General features: G+C 57.1%; 1 protein-coding gene across 2 annotated transcripts in view; it reads left to right on the top strand.

The window, feature by feature from the left end:
- Positions 1 to 1,816: 1,816 nt before the first annotated feature.
- The window catches only part of NOTCH1 (notch receptor 1), a 42,278-nt gene continuing 23,078 nt past the window's right edge, over positions 1,817 to 21,016 (top strand). For both annotated transcript variants that reach the window (XM_021543598.3, XM_021543599.3), the window contains exons 1-4: positions 1,817 to 2,007; positions 3,609 to 3,690; positions 20,098 to 20,360; positions 20,625 to 20,963. In XM_021543598.3, coding sequence (XP_021399273.2) covers positions 1,950 to 2,007; positions 3,609 to 3,690; positions 20,098 to 20,360; positions 20,625 to 20,963 — 742 coding nt within the window. In that variant the 5' untranslated portion in view covers positions 1,817 to 1,949. The remainder of the gene's footprint in view (positions 2,008 to 3,608; positions 3,691 to 20,097; positions 20,361 to 20,624; positions 20,964 to 21,016) is intronic.

The raw sequence follows: 21,016 nt of genomic DNA on the forward strand, positions 1-21,016 counted from the left end.
CGCTGCAGGGCTCACGCCTTTGATCTGGGGAGCAGACTCTGCCCTTCGGTTTCTTTAATTGTTTCACACTTGCTCTGGAAATAGTTTACAACAGGAAGCAGTGGGATAACAGCAGGGCTGGCATGGGATGGGATGAGCCTGGGGGCTGGTGGAGAGGTACCCTGAGATGAGAGACACAGATGACCACAGTGTCACCTCCTTCCCGTTAACCCATTGCCGACCCTCCTTCCCCTTCCTCTTTCCCAAGCTTTCAGCCAGAGGCCGGCAGCCATCCCTCCCCATTCTCATGTTTGGGAGCTGTAAAAGCACCATCCAATACCCTCCAGCAGTTCTTGAGGTAGACACAAGAGTCCAGTGGGATTTAAGTACCCACATGCCTGGAAGAGCTGGTAGCCCAAACTCTCTGAGTTTTTGCAGGCACTGCAGCCTCGCTGAGCAGGGCTGGCCCCCAAAGCCCCATGAGGAAACATCATTTTTAAGCACCCTCACACGGGCTGCTCCCATCAGTGGTGCGCTGTGAGTACAGCCCTGAGCACCCCCTGCAGCCACTGCTTGCAGGAGACACCCACAAACACCAGTTAAGGGCTTCAACCTGCCCTGGGCTCAAGGCCTGCATGGATTTCAGGTGGGGCACTCCAGCTTGGCTTTCCATGCTTGATCGTGGCCCTGTGGCAGCTGGGGCAGGAGTGGGGCTCTGAGGATGAAGACACAGCGAACCCTGTCACTGCTCTAAGGGGAAAGCCGCACACATGTGGGGGTTGTGGGGCTGCCCCTGGGTTTGGCTTCCCAGTTTATCCCAGAATGTTTGTTTGTTTGTGGATGCGGCGCACGGGGCTGGCCAGGCTCTGCCTGGGAGTTCACGAGTTCACAGCACAAAACAAACAACATCCGACCCAGCTGCCTGCACCACCTGCAGGGGAGCTGGGTGGGAAACGGCTCCGCATACCTGTGCACACCTGAGCCCTGGTGGGGGTCAGGGGGGATCCCCACACTGCTCTTCCCAGTACCAGGGGGTGCTCAGTCCCTGACCCATCATCCCAGTACCAGGGGATGGTACAACAGCCCCATTCCCGTGTGTCCCGTGGTTTGCACGGACACACCGTGAGCCAGGCTGGTCCTGGGGATTCCTGTGGTCGCTCGGTGGCTACTGCGGCCTCAGGGGCTGTGCAGGGGCTGGGGGGCTGCACTGGGGAAGATGTACAGGAGCTGCACTGGGACCATGGAGAAGCCATACTGGGATTATGTAGGGTGTGCATGGGGGAGAGCTGCACCAATACTGGGGTGGGGGCTGAACTGGGGGTGTCCGGAGCTGCACTGGGGAAATGCAGGGCTGCTTGTGGGGGTTGCATGCAGGCGTCCAGAGCTGTGCTGGGACTCTGTAGTGGCTGCACGTGAGAGCTGTGCTGGAGCTGCACTGGGAATGGGGGACCTGCCCTGCAGGGTTTGGGGGACGGCGGGGGGACGCCGCACCGGGGGTGTGCGGCGGCAGCACGGAGAGAAGGAGCTGCACCCGGTGCATCCGTGCCTGCATGCAGGGGGCTGCACCGGGGCTGTGCGGTGGCTGCACAGAGGCACGCGGCTGCCCGTGGGGGCTGCGCGGACCCCACGGCCGCACTCGCGTCCCACTCGGGGACCCTCCGTGGAGGGAAGGGGGCTCCCAGCGGCGGCCCCCCGGGCTGGGCAGGGAGGAGCGTCTCGCCCGTCCCGTCCCATCCCCTCCCGTCCCGTGGCGCCCGGCCCGCCCCGCACCGTCCCGTCCCGCCCCCCGCCGCCCGGCCCGGCCCGCCGGGGCTGAGCAGCCGCGGGAGGCGCCGCGTTCGGAGTCGCTGCGCTCGGGCGCGCTGTGTCTGGGGCTCCCGGCGGGGCGGCGCGGACCGGCACCGGCACCGGCTCGGCTCGGCCGAGGCCCCGCGGATCTATGCGGCTGTGAGCGGCGGGAGCAGAGCGGGATGGAGCGGCTCCTGGCGCCCGGCCTCCTGGTGCTCCTGCTGCCCGCCCTGACGCGAGGTGAGGGCCGCCGCGGGCCCCGCACCGCCCGCCCCGCAGGAAGTTTGCCGGGAGCGGCGGCGGGCACCGGAGCCCGGCGGGGCACGGCGGGCACCGGCCGGGAGGTTCCCGTGGGAACCGGGACTCGGCTCCTGCGGCGGGACCGGAGCGCGGCGCCCTCGGGGGGGGTCCGGGAGCGGGGTCCTCGTGGGAACCGGGGCTCGGTGCCGCGGGATGCGCCGGGGCTGGGCTGGGCTCTTGCGGGAGAGCCGGAGCTCGCTGCCAGCGGGACCGGAACCGTGTTGGGAGAGCGGGGCTGAGCCCCGCGGGGGTGGCCGGAGCTCGGGGGAGCGCGGCGGGGCTCGGTGCCCCGAAGGAGGCGCTCGGGGCCACCGGGAGCCGGAGCTCGGTGCCGAGGCTGCCGCGGGGAGCGGCGCTCGCTGCCGTCGGGGGCAGCGGAGCTCGGTGCCGGGGGGAGCCGGGGCTCGGCCCGGCGGCCGCGCTGCTGCCGCTGTTCTGCGAGAGCTTTTGACCGTTTTGCAAATTTTTCTCGGTTTCCTGTTTCTTGAAAGTCGGGGTCCCCCGGGGCCCCCCCTCCGGGGCGGGTCCGGGTGCTTCGCCGCAAAGCGCGGCGCGACCGTCGGGGGCAGCGGGTCGGGGCACGGGCAAAGAGCCCCTAAAGCGGCCGGTGGTGCGGGACGGATGGGGAGCAGCCCATCCCGGGGGGTCCGGACCCTGTAGTGCCCCCCTGCCGAGCTAGTATAGCTATCCGGAGAGCCTTGAGAGGATTTTGGGGAGCGAAGGCAGCCGTGCTGCTGCCGCAGCAGGGCTGGGAGCCGTCGGAGGAGAAGTTTGCAGAAAGTTGTGCGCGGCCGGAGCGGTCCCCAGCGCCCGGCTGGAGTGATCCCCGGCACCCCAGCCCGTGTGCCGTGGCCACGGAGCCCCAGCGGGCTGACCCCGGGCTGCGTGGGCTCGTCCGGGGCCGGGTCTGGGTTGCGGCGGTGGCGCTGAGAAGCTGCAGTCGCTCGATGTGAAACTGCCCCGGGTGCACACGCGTGTCGCAGAACCAGTTACCGTGAAGAGCGAGCGAGCGAGCGGGCAGAGAAGGGGAAGAGCGAGCCGGGGTGGAAATCGGAAGCGATTCTGGTACTTTCAGCGAGTTGCTGTGGTAACTCTGCAGAATTTGGCTCTGAGGGCAGACAATGAAACCTTTACTCATAGCAAGTTATGACGGGCGACTCATTTCGTTACCGGACTCATGGTAACTAATGGGCCCTGGGCTGGATGTTTTTTCCCAAATGGCATTTGTCAGTCAAGGGCCTGATCTGGGGTTTCTCTCTGTCAGTCCTGCTGGAGGAGCAGGCAGATACTACCCTCAAACCCACCCTGGGTTTATTTTTAGGTGAGCCTCTCAGCGCAGGGGCTGCACAGTCCCTGCCCTGTCCATCACCCTGCGGGTGAGGGCTGCCGGGTGCTGGACCCCACCTCACCAGGCTGTGCAGGCACGGGGGGTCTGGGGGTCTCAGCCAGCCTGTCCCCAGCCCGGGTGACACCAGGGGATGCAGCCCCCCTGCTGCCACCAGGGCCCTGAGCTGTGGCTAATGCTGTCCCTCTGTTTGCAGGTTTACGGTGCTCGCAGCTTGCCGAATCCTGCCTCAACGGGGGCAAGTGTGAAACTTTTCCCAACGGGACGGAGGTGTGCCAGTAAGTATGGAGCAGCCAGAGGATTTTCATCTCCCCCGACCAAAGCTATTGACATGCATGTTGACTTTGCTTTGAAGGCTCTGGATTTAATAGGGCAAGATGCGTTTTCTTTCCTTGAGTGGCAAGAATAACCTGCTTGTGTAGGAGTCACCGCGAGTTTGGCAGGATCAGGCTTTGTTCCTGGCTGGGTGGAAAAACATGGGCAAAGGGCCATGTTTTGCTGGTGTTAGCCTATGCAGACTGCCCTGCTGATGGAGCAGGAGGTAGGGCCAGCCCGCGGCGCTCCTTGGACCGTTGGGTGGGGAGGGAGGCTGTCTGTCTGTCTGTTTTCCAGCTACTCCCTCCTAGCCCTGAAGCATTGCCTTTCAGTCCCTTGCACTCTAGGGTGACCAGTACATCAGTAAACACTCAAGAGAGGTTCCATGGCATGGCTCTGGCTGCTGGAGCTGCCCCGGCGGTGTCCGTGGGCCGATGGGGCATCGCCAGGGGAGCAGGGCACCTCCTCCTGCAGCTCTGCCAGTGCTGGTGCCAAGCTGTGGTCTAGCCTGGCGTTCCTGGTGGGACCTGGCACCCAGACTGGGTCTTTCTCCAAGCTGATTGTGGGGAAACGGATGTGTAAAGCGTTGGGACTCTTTGAAGGACCAACCGACCCACCGCAGCGATGGCCGATTCACTCCAGGCTCCCAGGGAACAATAACCAAGAGAAATGAATAAGACTCCAGCTCCCTTTTTAAAACTATTCCATAAAAGAAATGTGAATGGGCAAGGCTCTGTTTTCCGGCCAGATTTCCCCTCTGCCTGTTGAACATGGCCCGAGCTGTGAGCAGGCGGGGAGACGTTCCCACCCACCCCAAATTTCCAAATAGGAAGTCCTCGACGGAGGAACCTGAAGGCATTTCCAATCCCAACCTGTTGAATGGCAGCTTCCCTTGACAATGTGTGTTGCTTTTTTGCAAATCCGCCTGGGTGCCGTTACTCTGCCCAGTAGCCGGGCACCTCCCGCCCCCTTCTCCAAGCTGAGCCCCCCAACCCTTTGGTGCAAATAAATCAGCAAATCAATCAGGCACATGAGCAATTTAATGGACAAAGGCTGAGTCCTTTTGTGAGGCACTAATGAATGCACGCCACTTTTTTTTGCACAGAAGCCCTTACCAACGCTTGACGCTCTAAATCTTGTTTTCTTTCATTCAAAGAGCGACAGCTGGGATTCGGTCGAAATTCGGCAGCTATTGTTAAGGGAGGCAGATTAATGCTGTGTGACTAATCATGTATGGCTTCCCAGAATGCCCAACCCTCCACCCCCTCCCCAACCTTACACCCCTCCTTTTCCTTGTGGTCATTCTTTCCTTTTTTTCTTAAGTCTCTGCAACTCCTGATTTACATTTCATGTGCAGATGGTGATGGAATCTAATTAGATCTGATGTGTGTGAGCTCTATTTGGAGAAGCCTCTAAAGTAGGCTCGGGGTGGATTGTTGGTGTTTTTTTTAGGAGAAAAAGTTAACTTTAAAGAAGTTTTTGGTTGCTGGCTGTGAATAACCACTTCTCTCTTGGCTGCAGATGCTTTGTGAGCGTGTGTGAGTTATTTTTGCAGGAGCACAAGGTGTGTGCTCTGGGTGTGCTAAAGCTCTTGTCCCGTGCAGGGCGATGAGGGTACGGCCAGACTGAAGGAGGTGCAACTTCCCAAGTTACCTGATAGCAACTTGCAAAATCCTGGTTTTTCACTTTGTTTGAATATCTCTTGACGAGGAGCTTTGCTTCCAAGCTTCTTAAACAAAGCAGAGCCAAGAGCACGAGATACCAGACGCAGAAAAGCTTGGCACTGCCCTTTGGCGCCTGCGTGAAATGCACCATTTTGGCTGCTGGCCACATCTCTGCTCGGCCTGGCACTTAACAAAGTTTGGCCATAAAGCCCCTTTGTGCTGCCCCCACAAATCCAATTAGAAAGTGGAGTGAAATAAATAGTGTATGAGGGGGATGCTGCTCCAGAGGACGAGTGTCCCGGCGCTTGTGGCGGGACGGAGCTCGTTGGGTTACGCGGAGCCGACTCTGATAACTCCAACCCCGGGTTATCAGCTCTGCTACGGAAAGGGAACTGCCAGTGTGAGACCAGGAGCTTTCTCTGCATTCTGTTATTTTACAGGGATAGTTTGTAAAGCTCCAGGTGCCTTATCTTGCTTGTCCCTTTGCCAGGCAGTGCAGGGCACGCAGGGCTTTAAGTGAATGGAGGGACCAAGCATTGGATTGGAGGGCTTGAGGCAGAAGCACCCTAATTAGGCTCCTTTGAGGCTGCTTCCCATCTTGGCAGGGTTATTCAGGTCTTTCAGCACAGGCAGAGCAGCAGGAGTTTTGTGGGTCTTGCACAGACCCCAGCTGAAGGTTCTGGGTGTTTTTGTCCCAGGGCTGGAGCTTTAAAAAGTCCAGGCTGGAGTTGGTGGCTGCTGCAGGGCTTGGCGTGAGGTTCCGTGGTGCTGGGGAGCTCTGGCATTCCAGAAAAGGCACTCGCCTTGGACTAAGGCATTTTCCCAGACTAAATGAGAAGTTTTTTCCAAGAGGTCGTTTTTGACTTCTAGTGATAGCTCCTAATTAGACTGTTGGATAACTCTAGTTTTGACTGGCATCCCTGCAAATGAGTCGGGCTGATTTTAGCTCTCTGTGCCATGTGACATTTATTCCCAGGACCTCCCTTGCTCCGCTAGTTAAAAGCAGATGGCATTGAGAGAAGGCTGAGCTTCCAGCCCTGCTCCACCAGCCTCTCACCATGAAAGCCAGAGGAGCTGTGCGTGGCTTCTCCTCTTGCTCAGAGAAGCAAAAGAGATGGTGGGGGGAGAGAATAAGTTAAATTATCACTGGGCTTGTGCTGAAAAGGGGGAAGAGTCGGCTTGCTAAAGTACTTCCTCTGTTTATGAATCAGCGCAGCGTTGTCATTCAGCCAGGGCAGTGGCTCCTGAGCTGGTGCCTGTTGCCACCACCAGCTTCCACGGGCAGCGGGCCAGAAACATGGGAAGAAACATTCTGAAGGGGACCGTAGTGGGAAGAGGTGATTATTTTAGCTCAAAACTCTTTCAAGAGACAACCAGGAAGGCAGAGGAGTGATGTGAGCCCCGCGAGTTTCTGTGCCCTTCAAGTTATTCAACTGCTCAGTCATTGTTATCTCATTGTAAAGGGCGGAAGTTTCCTTCTGGTTTGGTTTTTCTCATGTGCTTTAACCCAACGTTATTTCCATGAAATAATAACAAAGAAAAAATGCAGTCTCGGTGCTGGAGAGGAAGAGGGTGGAGTGTTGAACAATCAACCAGAGGAAGCTCTTAAAGAAGTAGACGAGCAATGATTCAGCCATGTTGAGAACTCTTGTTGGCTCTTTCAAGTCTGATCTCATTCTCGGAAAGAACAAGGTGGAAATGGGTAAGAGGGGAGATTAAAAATACCAAAGTGTCACCTGTTGCGGATTCCAGTGGAATAGAAACTCAAGCCCAGCTGCTGAGGTCATTGGGAGAGCAGTGGGGGTTTTAGCTCTTGTCTGAAAGAATCTGTTTTTATCTCTGCTCTCTGCAAGGTGTCTTGGTGGTTATCAGCTGTCTCAGGTGGTCCCACTCACTTCTGCTCTCTGTTCTTGGGATTTTGTTGCTTGGGCTGAGGTTTTTTGGCTTGGTTTTTCTCATGGCTTGGATACCTGTGGTGGCCAGAGGGCTGTCCTGTGTGATGAGCACGGGATGTGTTTGAGAGGAGATATCCCAGTGGGTGCCACGGCGCAGAGATGAGCAGGAGAGATGGGGAGATGCTGAGGGGGTCAGGAGCTCACAGCAGTGTTCACCAGCTCACATTAATGGGGCAATTCCCCACCAGGTACTCAAAGCTGTGTGCTCACAGAACAGTTTGGGTGGGAAACGACCTTTAAAGGTCATTGCAGCGAGCAGGGACATCTTCAATTTCCACGGTCTCGTGGTGTGAAGCAGGGCTCTGCTCCCTGGGGCTGGAGGTCACTCACTCCGTGGTATGGGGTATGTTTCATTCCACCAAAATCTCTTCCATCTCAACACCTGACTCGCTGTCTTCCTTCCTGCTGGCAGCCACAACACGTCCATTTGTTCCAGCTGATACCTCACACCTGGCCTCACCTCCCAGGCTGTTATGGTTTATTGTATGTAGCACGAGGGTGACACGTATAAGTCACTGCTAGACCAGGCTATTCACCAATTAAGGGCTCGGACAACATAATCAGGAGGCAGTTAGCAAGTTTTAAAATAACATTGTTTGGAAATTAACCTGCTTTTTCCAGGTCTGGAGGTGGGGTGACCCTCGTTTTGCTCGTGTTGGTTGGTGTCCCAAGTGGTGGCAGCGTGTGTACATGAGTGGAATGTGAAATTTATAGAGCATCAGCGTGTTTAACGAGGGAGTAGCCCCAGGGTGCACTTAGGGAGAGCTGGTGAGCTCTGGATCTGGATGGTGACTTCTCTGTGGTTAACATGCTGCCAGGTGGAGGTTTTTTTGTTGGGGCTGCAGGGTGGAAGAGCCTCTGGGATGTAACTTAAACCCCCCCTGGGAAAGCAGACCTGCTGTGGGGTCTTGGTTGAGTGCAGCCTTCTTCCCAGTGGCCAAAAAGGTATTCGGGGTCCCCTGCTCTGCTCAGAGCTGTGTGCAGGCATCCTTGAGGACCTGCCAGGCTCCTTCTGCAGCCTGGGATGGGGCAGCACCGAGGGGCACTTGGGCTGCTCACTCACCACTCCCCAAGCTGGGCTATTCCTGCAGCTCTGCTTTGTGTTCAGAGTTAGAAGGATCAGCAGTCTGGAGAAGTGATGGTTTGGGATGATTCCAGCTTCTTCCCAAATGGTGTTTTCATCTCGTCGCATGCCCGTGGTGCTGAGCCCCATGCCTGAAGGATGGTCCTGCATGCACCCATTCCAGAGCTGTGCCCAAATCCCACCGGTCCCTGATGCTGCCTTGCTGCAGGGTGCCCTCGTGAGCCAGGATTTGCTGCAGCCAGAGTTCTGGAATTCTGGAATAAGGACAGAAATGCTGCTCTGGTGTAAAGGGGAAATGCTGGATTTTTGATTCTTGGGTCTCTGAGTGGAGGCACCCAGGAGGAGAGAGGTATGATGGTCAGGCCATGTTGACTGGGCATTGTAGCAGAGCTGCTGTGTGATGTTGGGAAGCCTTTGCAGCACCCTGCTGGTCCCAGTGACACCAGACCATGGCAGCTCCCCAGGACAGTTAGAGATGTCCACCTGGGAGCTCCCCAGGGTTTAACACCTGGGTCTTGCTGGTAGAGCAGCTCCGTGCTGAGCATTTGGCCAGGTGTGATGGTCCCGTTCACACCTGGACACCCACGTCTGGACTCTGCCTTCCTCTGGTGCACATCTGGTGGGTCAGGTCCTCTCCTGTCACCTCCTCATGCTGGCAGGTCCCCCATGGGCAGGGTCTGTGGTACAGGATGGTGTTGGGGTTTCCACATATCTCAAGCAATTTGCTGGTGGTCAAAAGGGTGACCATGGAACTGTGGAGTAGTTTGGGTTGGAAGGGACCTTAAAGATCTCATTCCACTTCCACTAGCCCAGGTTACTCCAGATCTGTCCAACCTGGCTTTGGACACTTTCAGGGATGGGGCAGCCACAACTTCTCTGGGCATCCCAATGCTGCTGGAGGCTCCCATTGGTAAATTCAGTGCTTGGTGTGAGAGATGCTGGAATAAAACCTCTGTGAGCTGTTGAGGATGGGGGAGAGATGTTTGGCTGGGCTATATATGGGCCCCAAAAAGAATATTTTCAGTTGGAAGGCACCTACCATGATCACTGAGTCCAACTCATGCCTACCACCTCACGTGCAGCAGAATTCATGCTGTGCTTAAAGCCAGCCATACCCAAAATCAGTTCTGTTGGCAATCACAGAATCACAGAACACCCTGAGCTGGAAAGGGCCCACAAGGATCGTTGAGTCCAGCTCATGGCCCTGCACAGGACAAACCCAAAATCCCAGCGTGCGCCATGGGAGCAGGATGCTGGTGAGAAGCGAGCTCGGGGTGTGCCTCCCTCACACAGCCGTAATTAATGTCTGCTTTAAGCACTCACCCATCACGTCCTCCCCTTCCCCCCATGGCAGGCTGGAGTTAATATTGGAAAAGCCAGTTAAACAGTTAATGTTTAGGCCATGGTTATTAGGCTCTTGCACATTTCCAGCAAAGGGAGCCGAGTCGCATTTTAATGGGAAACTTTCATGCTCAGTCAAGTTGCAAAAATTTATTTGCGCTGAAGTAATTTTCTTTTAACAAGTTTTCACCCTAATTCCCTTCCCCAAAACCTGGATTTAATGGTATTTATATGGGAAATGGATTTATTAAGTTTTAATGATGCTATAACGTTGCCCTTATTTAATAGAAGGGGCACCCTGCAGGCAAGTGGGCTGGTGGTGGTGGGCTGGGAGGGCTGGGTGCTGCAGGGGCACCCAGGGGTGGCCTTGGGCTTGATTTAAAGTCACCATGGCTGAGAGTGGCAGTGCCAGCTTTTCTTCTACCCTCTGGGCTGTGCGTGATCTGTTGTCAGGACTGAGTTTGGCGTCCTGCTGCCAACCCCTCCTCACCCTCTGTGGTGTGTGATGTGATGCTACCTGTGCCTGTCACGCCTGTCCCCAAGAGGAGCGTGGCAAGGAGCCCTTGGCACTGTGGCTTTTGGCTTTGTCACCTGCTCTGTCCCATGTCAGCGGGGTGATGGGGACCTCAAGGGCCACACACTCCCTGCTGGCATCACTGCCTGGGGATCAAGCATTTGTGAGTGTCCCCTGGTTTATTTTAGTTTAAGGAATTTCCTGCTGTCAACGAGCAGCCATGGAGGAGAGCGTGTCCCCAGCACTCCTGCCTTGCTGGAGCATCCCTGCTTGGGGGAACAGGATGAGACCCTCCCAAAGGCACTCCTGGATGCTGAAGCCATGGGATGGCTCCTCTGGAGCAGGTGGAGGAATGTGGCTGTCCTCTGGGATGCTTTGGGGCGGGCTGGGAGAGTGACCCCACGGGGGGAGCAGCAGGCAGGAGGGAGGAGGGGGCTGTCCCCGGCCCCCAGCCCCTATTAAAATGTTAGACACAGACCTCCAAGTCAAAAGGCAGGGCGACAGACGGCCCTTTCACAGGGCCTGCTGCTCCCCACAAAAGGGGGGTTTCCAGGGGAGGGGGGCAGGAATGCGGGCTGCGGCCGGAGGCCAGAGCCGCCACCATTGTCCCGCTCCCTCGGCGAGGGCGTCATGTTGACACAGGGATTTCTGCTGGCAAAAGGTGTCTGAGGCAGAGGCTTCCCTCCCTCTCTCGCCGTTTCCTTGGTTAAACTCAGCAGAAATCCCGGGGTACAGATCCCAGGAGCTGATGCCCGTCTGCTCTCAGGTCTCGTGGTTTCCAAGTGGGCGAGAGTTTTGTTGCTAATAACTAATTCTGGGAGTTTTGCTTGCAAAGGGAGGCCAGCAGCTTCATGGCTGTGAGGTTGAGGGGAGCTGGATCCATCCCTGTCTGGCCATTGCCACCTCTGCCCACTCCCCATCCCACCAAAACGTCCCCAGCAGGAATTTCTTTGGCTTTGTGCCACGGGGCACCCGTGTGCTCTCTGCAAAACCCCCCTCTCCTCCTTGTTTATAAATACCAGGGCTAAATTTAGCTTGTTTAAACTTTTGGTGGCTGTTCAGATCCTAATCGTAGGGTTTAAGTTCAGGATTAGACGAGTGGGACGGTGGAGTCACGAGTGGGAGTTTTCCATATTTGGCTCTAGGGCAGCGCAGTGTTTAGCCAAAACTTGGTTTGAGGGGGGAAAGGGGGAAAAAAAAGGAGTCCATCATCACTTAGTGAGATGGTGACACTGGGGCTGTGTGTGTGCCAGGGCTCTGAGAGCACAGCAGAGGGAATTCAACCTGCATGGGCAGCAAATGCTGGGTCCAAAGTGGGGGAAAACCAGCAGCTACCCCAAAACGGGTGGGGAGGGAAGACTTCAGGCAGTGCTGGGCAGCCTGTGGAGGCAGAAATTCCTTATCTCCCACAAATTCTGACTTTCTCTTCTGCTGGCATAAGGAATAAAACATTTTTCGAGGGCAGGGAGCAGTTGTAGGGGGTGATCTCAGATGCCACAGGGGCCAGGTGCCATTTCAGTGTCTGTGGGTGCTCGCTGGGGGACCTGCCCCAGGAAAGTCACACGGGTGGGTGATGGGACCGTGTGCCAGCCCCAGCCCTGGCTGTGTTCCCTGGGGATCCTCTGCTGGAAGCACATCCTTCGTGGTCACCCCATAAATGGGCTCCTGAAGAGGAGGAGCAGGGGCCAGGCTGAGCAGGGCTCCCACAAACAATGGGGCTGTGCAGCTTCACACCAGCAAAGGATATAAAAAACATCGACTGGGGAAAACAAATATTTCATAGCAGCCATTGTTGAGGGTGGGAATGAGGCGAGTTTTGTCTTGGGCTCTTCCTTCGACATCTTTCATGTTTGTTGTGAATGAAGCTGCATTGAAAGGCAGCTCCTTCCCAGGTAGCCAGTCACCACCCCTGAATAGCCTGGCCACTCTGCTTAGTAATGGGATTATATTGTTTTTCATTACAATGGGAACTTGGATTCCCAAACTGTCCTGACTAATGTCTGCTTAAGAAACAAAGCCTTTTTTTTTTTTTTTTTTCCTTCATAGGAGGAACAGGGCTCTAGCATGTTTTTTCCCCACTCCTGTCCAGGAGTATATCCAGCTTTGGGAATTCCTTTAGTTTCTCTCCAGATGAAAGTCTGGGTCTTAAAATCTCAATTAGATGACTTGGGCTAGGTCAAAAATGAAATGGAACAAGAGAAGAAAAAAACACATCAAAGACTTGGGATTGCAGTTTACTTTTTTAATTAAACGGGAATGGAGATCTGCTCTTGCTTTATTAACCTGATGTCACTTGGAGTAACCTGCTGCTTTGCCAACCACCTCCCTGTGTGAAACTCTGCTTTTTTCCCAGGCTGGTGTCCCAGAGTGTTTAATAAAGCAGGACCTGGGTGAGACTTCTTAAAAAAACCACCGCTGAGGTCTTGAGCTGGGTTTTGGTACTGGGAGCTCCGTCGTGGCTGCTGGAGGTTTCTGTGGGGCAGTTTTGGGGTGCATCAGCCAGGCGGGGTGCCCCACATGGGTGAGGGCAGCTGGGCAGCTCTGCCTTCATGCTGTGCCTCTCCTGGGAGCTGTGGTGAAGCTTTTGGGTTTCTTAACAGCCACACGTGCCAGGAACCACCGAGCAAAGCTGCAGGTGAGGTGTGGAGCTGGAGGGGGCTCAAGCAGCCCCCCAGCTCCTGGCTGCCAGGGAACAGGGAGCATCCACAGCCCCGTGTGCTCCAGGGAGATCAGGGCAGCACCCAAAAGTGTTCCTCGCCTCCCTGCACCCATCTCCTGTGTGCTCCTGGTGATGCCAGGCAGGTTGGGGCAGAGAGCAGGGTCCTGAGCTCTGATTCCCCAGCAGGATTGTTGTCCAGGCCTCCCTGCCTTCCCCTGGCTCCAGAGTGTGTTAGCAGGATGTTTCCAGGGCAGGAAGCCACCCTGGAGAGCACAGTGTGCACCTGCTGCTCCGTGCACCACGGGAAGGATTCCTGGGGAGGCACTGCAGTGGGAATTGAATGGGATAAGCTGGAGGAAGGAGCAGGTTTCTTCTCTCAGGGAGACATATCCCCAAGCACTGGCCTTTTCTCTGGTCATGTTGGAGCCAGGGGAGGTCAGGGTTGGCCGGGCTGGCAGCGAGCAAACGTGTCTTAGGGGAAAGGGTGTAACTTCAGCAGAGAGCTGGGGTGTCGCTCCCAGGCTGTGCCAGGCAGGCAGCCACTGGCACAACTGGAAAGGTGACTCTGGGCTGTGTGGGGCAGCCTGATGGGAAGCTGGCTCCCTGCTGCCTGGGCTGTGAGCTGCTGGGGCACAGGGGAAGGTGTGGGGCAGGACTGTGTTTCCTGTTGTCAGCCTGAGGAGGACGGTTACCCCGAGAGGTGTAGGGCCGTGCCTCTGCTCTGCACCTGGGAGCAGCCTGCACTGCCTCTGGGCTGCTGTGCAGCTAAGGGAGGCTGTCCTGCAGGCTGGTTCTCCTTCCCTCAGCTGTTGCCAGCAAACGTGTGAAATCCGAGTGTCCTGCTCACCTTCGGCCACTTGCTTTGCTCCACGGGGTCCCAGCCACGGTGGCACGGCCACTCAGAGGTCACACAGCTCATTTGCTGCTGCACGGGGCTCTGGGGGTGGGAAGGTCCCTCGAGAGGACCCTCTGCACCACTCAAGGTCACAATTGTGGTCCTGAACCCTCTCTGTGCTGGGGTGGCCCTGCCTGAGCTCAGGGGCTCATCTGAGGTGGCTGTTCTGAGCCACAGGTACCACGGGGCAGGGAATGGCATCCCCCAGCCCAGCCTCTCCCCGTGGTGGGAGACCCTACACCCAGCACCAGGGAGTGTCCTGGTCCCATTGGTCTCAAGTGCCCCCAAAACAGTGCTGGAATAAAGAGCTGAGCCTGCCCTGCTCAGCTTTCCCACGCTGCTCATACCTCAGGGAAAACAACCCCGGCCGTTTATGCTTCCAGCAGCTGAGGGTGAGGAAGAGGTTAGGTGATAGCAGAGCAGATAAGAGGCAGCCTGGATGTGGGGCTCCCCACCAGCCCCCGTCCCCTCCCCCTGAACCTCCCCCTCCATAGGATGGGCACGGGGGACAGCCCGTGCATGTGCTCCCGTTTACACCTGGTTTCCACTTTGCTTGTTGGGGTTTTTTTTGTACATTTTAAGCCCAGAGTGGGTTTTAACCTCCAGCCCTGCCACGGTCTCAGTGTCCCTTGGGAGGACGTGCTGCGGCCAGGCAGGAGGGCAGTGGGTGGTGTGAGCTGGGGGGTGATGCAGGACATGTAGAACATCCAGGATATCCTCTGTGCTTCCAGCACGCCCTGGCCCCAGGCTGTGCATCCCAAATTTGAACAAAGCCCCAGTGCTGCCAGCACCCCTGAGACACGCCCTGGCCCCGGGCTGTGCATCCCAAATTTGAACAAAGCCCCCGTGCTGCCAGCACCCCTGAGACACGCCCTGGCCCCGGGCTGTGCATCCCAAATTTGAACAAAGCCCCCGTGCTGCCATGCGGGAGCCGTGCCAGGCTGGGTGTCATCTGTGCTGGCCGTGGCAGATGGCAGCTTAGAGCAAAAAGGAAAACATTAGTCTTGGGTCAGAGGTCGCAGGAACATCTGCCTCGGGATGCTTTCAGTGCCCGCATTGCTGCGGAGGCACAAAACCTGTTGCTGGTGGCTTGGAGGAAAAGCCTCGTGCACCACGAGTGAGACAGAGCCAACAAAGGGCAGCACGGGGAGCACCCAGAGCAGCACCCACAGGCTGGGGGGGCTGGGATGGGCACCCCAGCTCTGCCACCTCTGCCAGCAGTTGGCTCTGGTATCCTGCAGCTCGTTCCTGCTTGTGATTTCTGAGCTGCTGAGCTCTCCTGGAGCTTGCTGCAATAGCTGCAGCGTCGGGCCGTGGGTTGTAACTCCTTAAGGATGTGCAGCAGACACAACAAATGCACGTGGCCGTGCTGGGCAGATCCAGATTTGGCCCAGGCTTGGTGCTGGGAGCAGAGTGGGAATTCGGGGCCGCCGTTGCTGTTCCCAGGCTGTCCCCAGGGACTGCTGCCTGACCTTGGACAAGGCCTTCTCCATCACCCTTCACACTGGCCATGAATCATGCAGATTTATGGCCGGCAGCTCAGTGCATTATTAATCGTGTCCCCCCTCAGCACAGTTTGCACTCGGATGCTCATTCTGAGGGGGAAGACACATCCCAGCTTGGTGCTGTGGGAATCCAGCTCCCAGCCTCTGCCTGACCCCCAGAAACAAAAAAAAGCCACCGGGATGGCCAGACACCCGGGGGGTGTAAATCAGTGTGTCCACCCCTGCAAGGAGCACCCTCATCCACAGCGATGGGGGCTGCCTGCTGTCCCCTGTCCTGCCTGGTCCCGTGGTGGAACACCCCCCAGAAGTGTAGAGCTGTGAGATTGTCTGCTGCAATGGTGCTGGGAGAGGGACAATTGTGTGTTGGAGCAGGGCTTGGCCATCACTGGGATGGAGATGCCATCACCTTCCATCAGTGGCTAAAATGGAGCACTTGATGCCTCCTCCGTGCATTAATGAGCCAGTGGAAAGAGTGAGGGAGACACATGGGTATTTTTAGCCATTCCTGCCTGGTTTGGGAACGGGGTGCTGGTCATGCATGGAGCTGGGACTGTGACCACACTGGTCCAACTGAGGTTTTCACAGAGGCTCCTCAGGACCTCAGGCAGCTTGGCCACATTTCAGTGCCTCCAAGGTGCTTTCTAATGGCCCTCCTGAGCTGTTTTGATCCTGCAGCACCCGCCCTGTCCTCTGCCAACACGTCTATCTGTAATTAAAACCGAGCTTTAATGTCTCCTATGCTAATTTCCATGAGCTGCTTGGGGTTTGGTTTGGGTAGCCCTGGCTTGGGAAATGCCAAAGGAAAAACCACAGGGTGATCTTCACCTGGCTGAGCCCGCGGGGATGTCGCATCCTCCACGTCTGCTCACCTGCAATCCTTGACACCACCTCATGTTTTTTGTAGAAAATAAAGCTCAGCTCCTTGGGCTGAGCTTTAGGAGAAGTTTTTAGTGCCTGGAGAAATAGGTGGCTGCATGGTGAGGTCGTAGCAAAGCTGGGTGTTGAACTGAGCTCTGCTGAATCCAGCCTTTCCAGACCTGGAAGAGCTGAAAAATTACTACAACTTGGATTGCCCTGATTCTTCACCTGGTTTTTGATCTCTCGCTTTGCATGCGAGACTTGTCTCCAGGCTTTCCTCTGCAGCCAGGACTCTGAATCTGCTGAGGTTGCTGGGCTTTGAAATGCAGCTCCAGCCTCTGTCTGTGAGTGAGCTCCAGGACCCGTGAGGGGAGGGAACAGTGAAATTCATCCTGTGGCTTCATCCATAGCTGGGAATGTGCTTTTCCCTGCTTGTCCCAGACCTGCTGTTGCAGAGAGGGCAGGAACAGCCCCGTGCTCTGCTGAAGCATCTACAGAAGATGCAGGAGCAGTGTGGAATCCAGCAGGTGTGAGAGAGGAGAATGTCCTGGGCACAAAGAAATCAAGATGACTTAGAAACCATGGAAGGATTTGGGAGGTTCCCCGTGCTGGGAGTCGTGTGTGAGGTGGGTGTGTGAGGTTGGGATTGCTGGGCACGTCCAGAGGGTCTGTGCTGCACAGCCCCACGTGGAATGGCAGAAACTCCTCCTTGGGTTGGAGCAGTGACTGCTGGATTGGAAGGGTGCCTGTGCTGTGCTTTTATCCTGAAGATTTGCTGAGAATGCCCCTTGCAGGGAGGAGAAATATGGAGTGTGAGTGTACCCTGGACTTGATGGCCCACCTGTGCCCAACCCAGCCCTTCCAAACTGAACTCTTCCCTGACACCTGCTGCACCCTGCTCACTTCTGGAGCTGATTGTGGCCATAAATCAGCTCTTAACGCAAACAAATAGAAATTAATTTTAAAGTAATCTACGAGCTCTATGAAACTCGAGGGGTTTCCTGAAGCACAAGTCTGGAAAACACCTGAGCAGCCCCAAGCCAGGGCACTGCCAGTGACTCCAACCTGCCCTGTGCCTTCAGGCAGGGGCTTCCCTGTCCCAGAGCGTTCTTCCCATCACTGATTAACCTCCTGGCTAATAACCACACCCAGATTCAGGCTGGTATTTACTTTCTTTTCCCATCCATGTGTTCAAACCCCCACTTACCTGTGCTGGAATCAGAATCAACCCGAAAATTAATTGTGTGGGAGGGCGCTGGGCTGTGTGCCCCTCTCCCCGACCTCACGGTGCAGGAACCCCAATTCCAGAGAGCCCTACTGCCCTCCTGCCTTGGCCTGGGATGCCGAGCATCCATCCATCCCCTCCTGGTCCCCCAGCATCCTGTCCCTCTCCCGTGGTGCCAGCACCGTGCCTTGGCAGATTGCGCCGCACTTCCCGCGCTGCCGCCGTCGCTCTTTGTCCAGCATCAATTTTTTTCTTCCTCCTCTCCTTTTTTTTTTCACCCCCTCTCCTTATTCCCCTTATTTTTTTTCACCCCTTCTCCTTATTCCCTTTTTTTTCACCCTCTCCTTATTCCCCCTTTTTTTTTACCCCCACTCCTTATTCCCCCCCTCTCCTTATTCCCCTTTTTTTTCACCCCCTCTCCTTATACCCCTTTTTTTTTACCCTCTCTCCTTATTCCCCCTTTTTTTTCACTCCCTCTCCTTATTCACCCCCTCTCCTTATTCCCCTTATTTTTTTACCCCCTTCTTATTCCCCTTATTTTTTTACCCCCGCTCCTTATCCCCTTTTTTTTACCCCCTCTCCTTATTCCACTTTTTTTTCACCCTCTCCTTATCCCCTTATTTTTTTCACCCCCTCTTCTTATCCCCCTTTTTTTTTCACCCCCTCTTCTTATTCCCTTTATTTTTTTCACCCTCTCCTTATCCCCTTTTTTTCACCCCCTCTCCTTATTCCCCCCTTTTTTTACCCCCTCTCCTTATCCCCCTTTTTTTTCACCCCCACTCCTTACTCCTTTTTTTTTCACCCCCTCTTCTTATCCCCCTTTTTTTTTTCACCCCCTCTCCTTATCCCCTTATTTTTTTCACCCCCTCTTCTTATCCCCCTTTTTTTTTACCCCCTCTCCTTATCCCCCTTTTTTTTACCCCCTCTCCTTATCCCCCTTTTTTTCCACCCCCACTCCTTATTCCTTTTTTTCCCACCCCCTCTCCTTACTCCCATTCCCCCCTCCCACCGGAGCCTCCAGCGCAGATCGCCACCGCGGGGATTGTTTTAAGAAAAAAAGCGTGCGCGGCGCGGCGCGGCGGCGATTTTACCAGATGACTGCACAGCCCAGCGGCGTGCCTATGCCTGCCCCTGTGCCTGCCCCTGTCCCCGCTGCTGCTGCCGTGCCCGGCCCCGCACAAAGAGCCCTTCTCGCCCGCCCCATCCTCCGCCTTCCCCCGCGGAGCCACCCAGGAGCGCGGCCGCGGCGCCCGGGGCTCGGAGCCGCCGGCGAGCCGCGCTCGGTGCGCGGGCTCCGGCAGCTGCTGCGCCTCATTAGGATGCACACCTGCTCCCCGCCGCCCTTTGTGTGCCGAGCAGATGCCCTGATTTATTATTATACACATTTTCTTTTTCATTTGGCCTGGATAATGCCGTCTCATTAACTCAAAATGTCTCCGAATCCTGACAAATTCTCACACAATCCCCGACAATGAAATCAGAATTGGGTTAAAAAAAAAAAAAGGAAAAAAAAGTAGGAGGAGAGGGGGAGCGGGGCTGAAACCACGGTCTTTGCGCTGTGGCTGAGGGTGGGGTTTGCTGGTTGTGCTTCACCAGGGGAGCCCCACAGGCTTGTTTTGGGTGACCGCTGTGCCCTGCAGCATCCTCTGGGACCCCCGCCCTGCTCAGCCCCTTGCCACAGGAGCCTTGGAGGCAGTGCAGGAGGCTCAGGAATGCGATGTCCCACCAGATCTGATGGCAACAGGTGTCAGCTCGTGGTGGCCTGAGCCTGACCTGCCACTGCACCGTGGGGACCACAGTCCCCCAGTGACCTAGTGCTGTCACCTTCCCCACCCATCACCTCCAGCTGGGGTTGCCTTACCCCCAGTTGAGGGTCTGTGCCTCATCCCTGGGATTTTTTTGTGTCAGGTGCACAGCTTTGCTCTGTCAGATTCCCCCTTCTGCAGGGTCCTACCAGCCACACATCCTGCCCAGGCCATCCAGGATGGCTGGTGGGGTTTGCCCTCAGGGCATAGCTCTGCTGCCAGCTCCAGCCCTGCTCCAGCCCAGCTGGCCAGTGGTGACAGACGGTGAAGCTGGTGGTGGCATCAGGGGTTCTTGTCTCACTCAGAGGGATGCAGCAGCCAGGGCCACTCGCCCTCCTTGTGCAGGGTTTGGCTTTGGGGAAGCTCTCAGCTGACTTCGAGGAGCAGGAACTTGTCCCACCTGTTGCCAGCCAGCGCTGAGCCCCTGCTTAATTGTGTTTGAGTGATTTAGGACAGAGGGAGGATAAAAATAGCCCTGGTGAGGCAGAGACGCCAGCATGGGCAGGGACAGGCAGGGAGCAGGGCTGTCCCCATGGCCCCATGGGTTTGGTGTGGGCACGGGTATGCTCCTCTTGCCCCCACCATGTATCCCTTGTGCCTCGATTTCCCCTTCAGCGGGGAGGGGAGGGAGAAGACTCTCCCTGCGATGAGACGCAGGATGTCAGCGGTTCTGCAAGTCAGCACAGGCCCCTCCACGGGGGACGCCTTTGTTCCCAGCACCTCTTTCATCTTCCTCTTCCCAGCCAGGGCAGAGCCTCTCCATGCCAAACCCGCCGTGCGTGCGGGGCCGGGCCGGTCCCTGGGGCTCACGGCGCCCTCGGGCCGCTCAGGCCCGTCCCGCTGATGGGTGTCTCGCCCCTGCCAGGTGTAGCGGTGCCTACGTGGGCGAGCGGTGCCAGCTGCCCAACCCCTGCCTGAGCTCCCCCTGCAAGAACGCGGGCACCTGCACGGCGCTGGTGCGCGGCAGCACCGTGGATTACAGCTGCGCCTGCCGCCTGGGCTTCAGCGACGAGCTGTGCCTGACGCCCCGCGACAACGTCTGCCTCAGCAACCCCTGCCGCAACGGCGGCACCTGCGACCTGCTGACCCTCAGCGAGTACAAGTGCCGCTGCCCGCCCGGCTGGTCAGGTGAGGGTGGCACCGGCGGGCACGGCCCTGCACGGCGAGGGATGGCCTGCCGCAGGGCTGGAGAGCTGCCTCTGGTTTTGGGGTCTGGGAGGTGGCGAGGGTGGGTGGCGGCCGAGGGAATTGTGATGGGGGCTGGAGGTGAGGGGATGCAGGTTTGGATCCCGGATGGAGGTTTGCAGCGCGGTGTGGATCACTCGCCGCCTCGCCGCCACTAAGAGCTGGGCTGCTGTTTGCACCCTCACCCTCTGTCCTTGCCATCCCCAGGCAAAACCTGCCAGCAGGCCGACCCCTGTGCCTCCAACCCCTGTGCCAACGGGGGCCAGTGCGTGCCCTTCGAAGCCCACTACGTCTGCCGCTGCACCGCCGGCTTCCACGGCGCCAACTGCAAGCAGGACGTCAACGAGTGCAACATCTCCCCGCCCGTCTGCAAGAACGGGGGCAGCTGCACCAACGAGGTGGGCACCTACCAGTGCTCCTGCAAGCCAGCCTACACCGGGCAGAACTGCGAGCACCTCTACGTGCCCTGCAACCCCTCGCCCTGCCAGAACGGGGGCACCTGCCGCCAGATCGGGGACACCACCTACGACTGCACCTGCCTGCCAGGTAGGGAGGGGAAGGCACCGGGCAGCACCTGCAGTCCGCCCCAAATGAGGAGT

Source organism: Lonchura striata, chromosome 22 (assembly GCF_046129695.1).
Source record: "Lonchura striata isolate bLonStr1 chromosome 22, bLonStr1.mat, whole genome shotgun sequence".
Classification (NCBI taxonomy): Eukaryota; Metazoa; Chordata; class Aves; order Passeriformes; family Estrildidae; genus Lonchura; species Lonchura striata.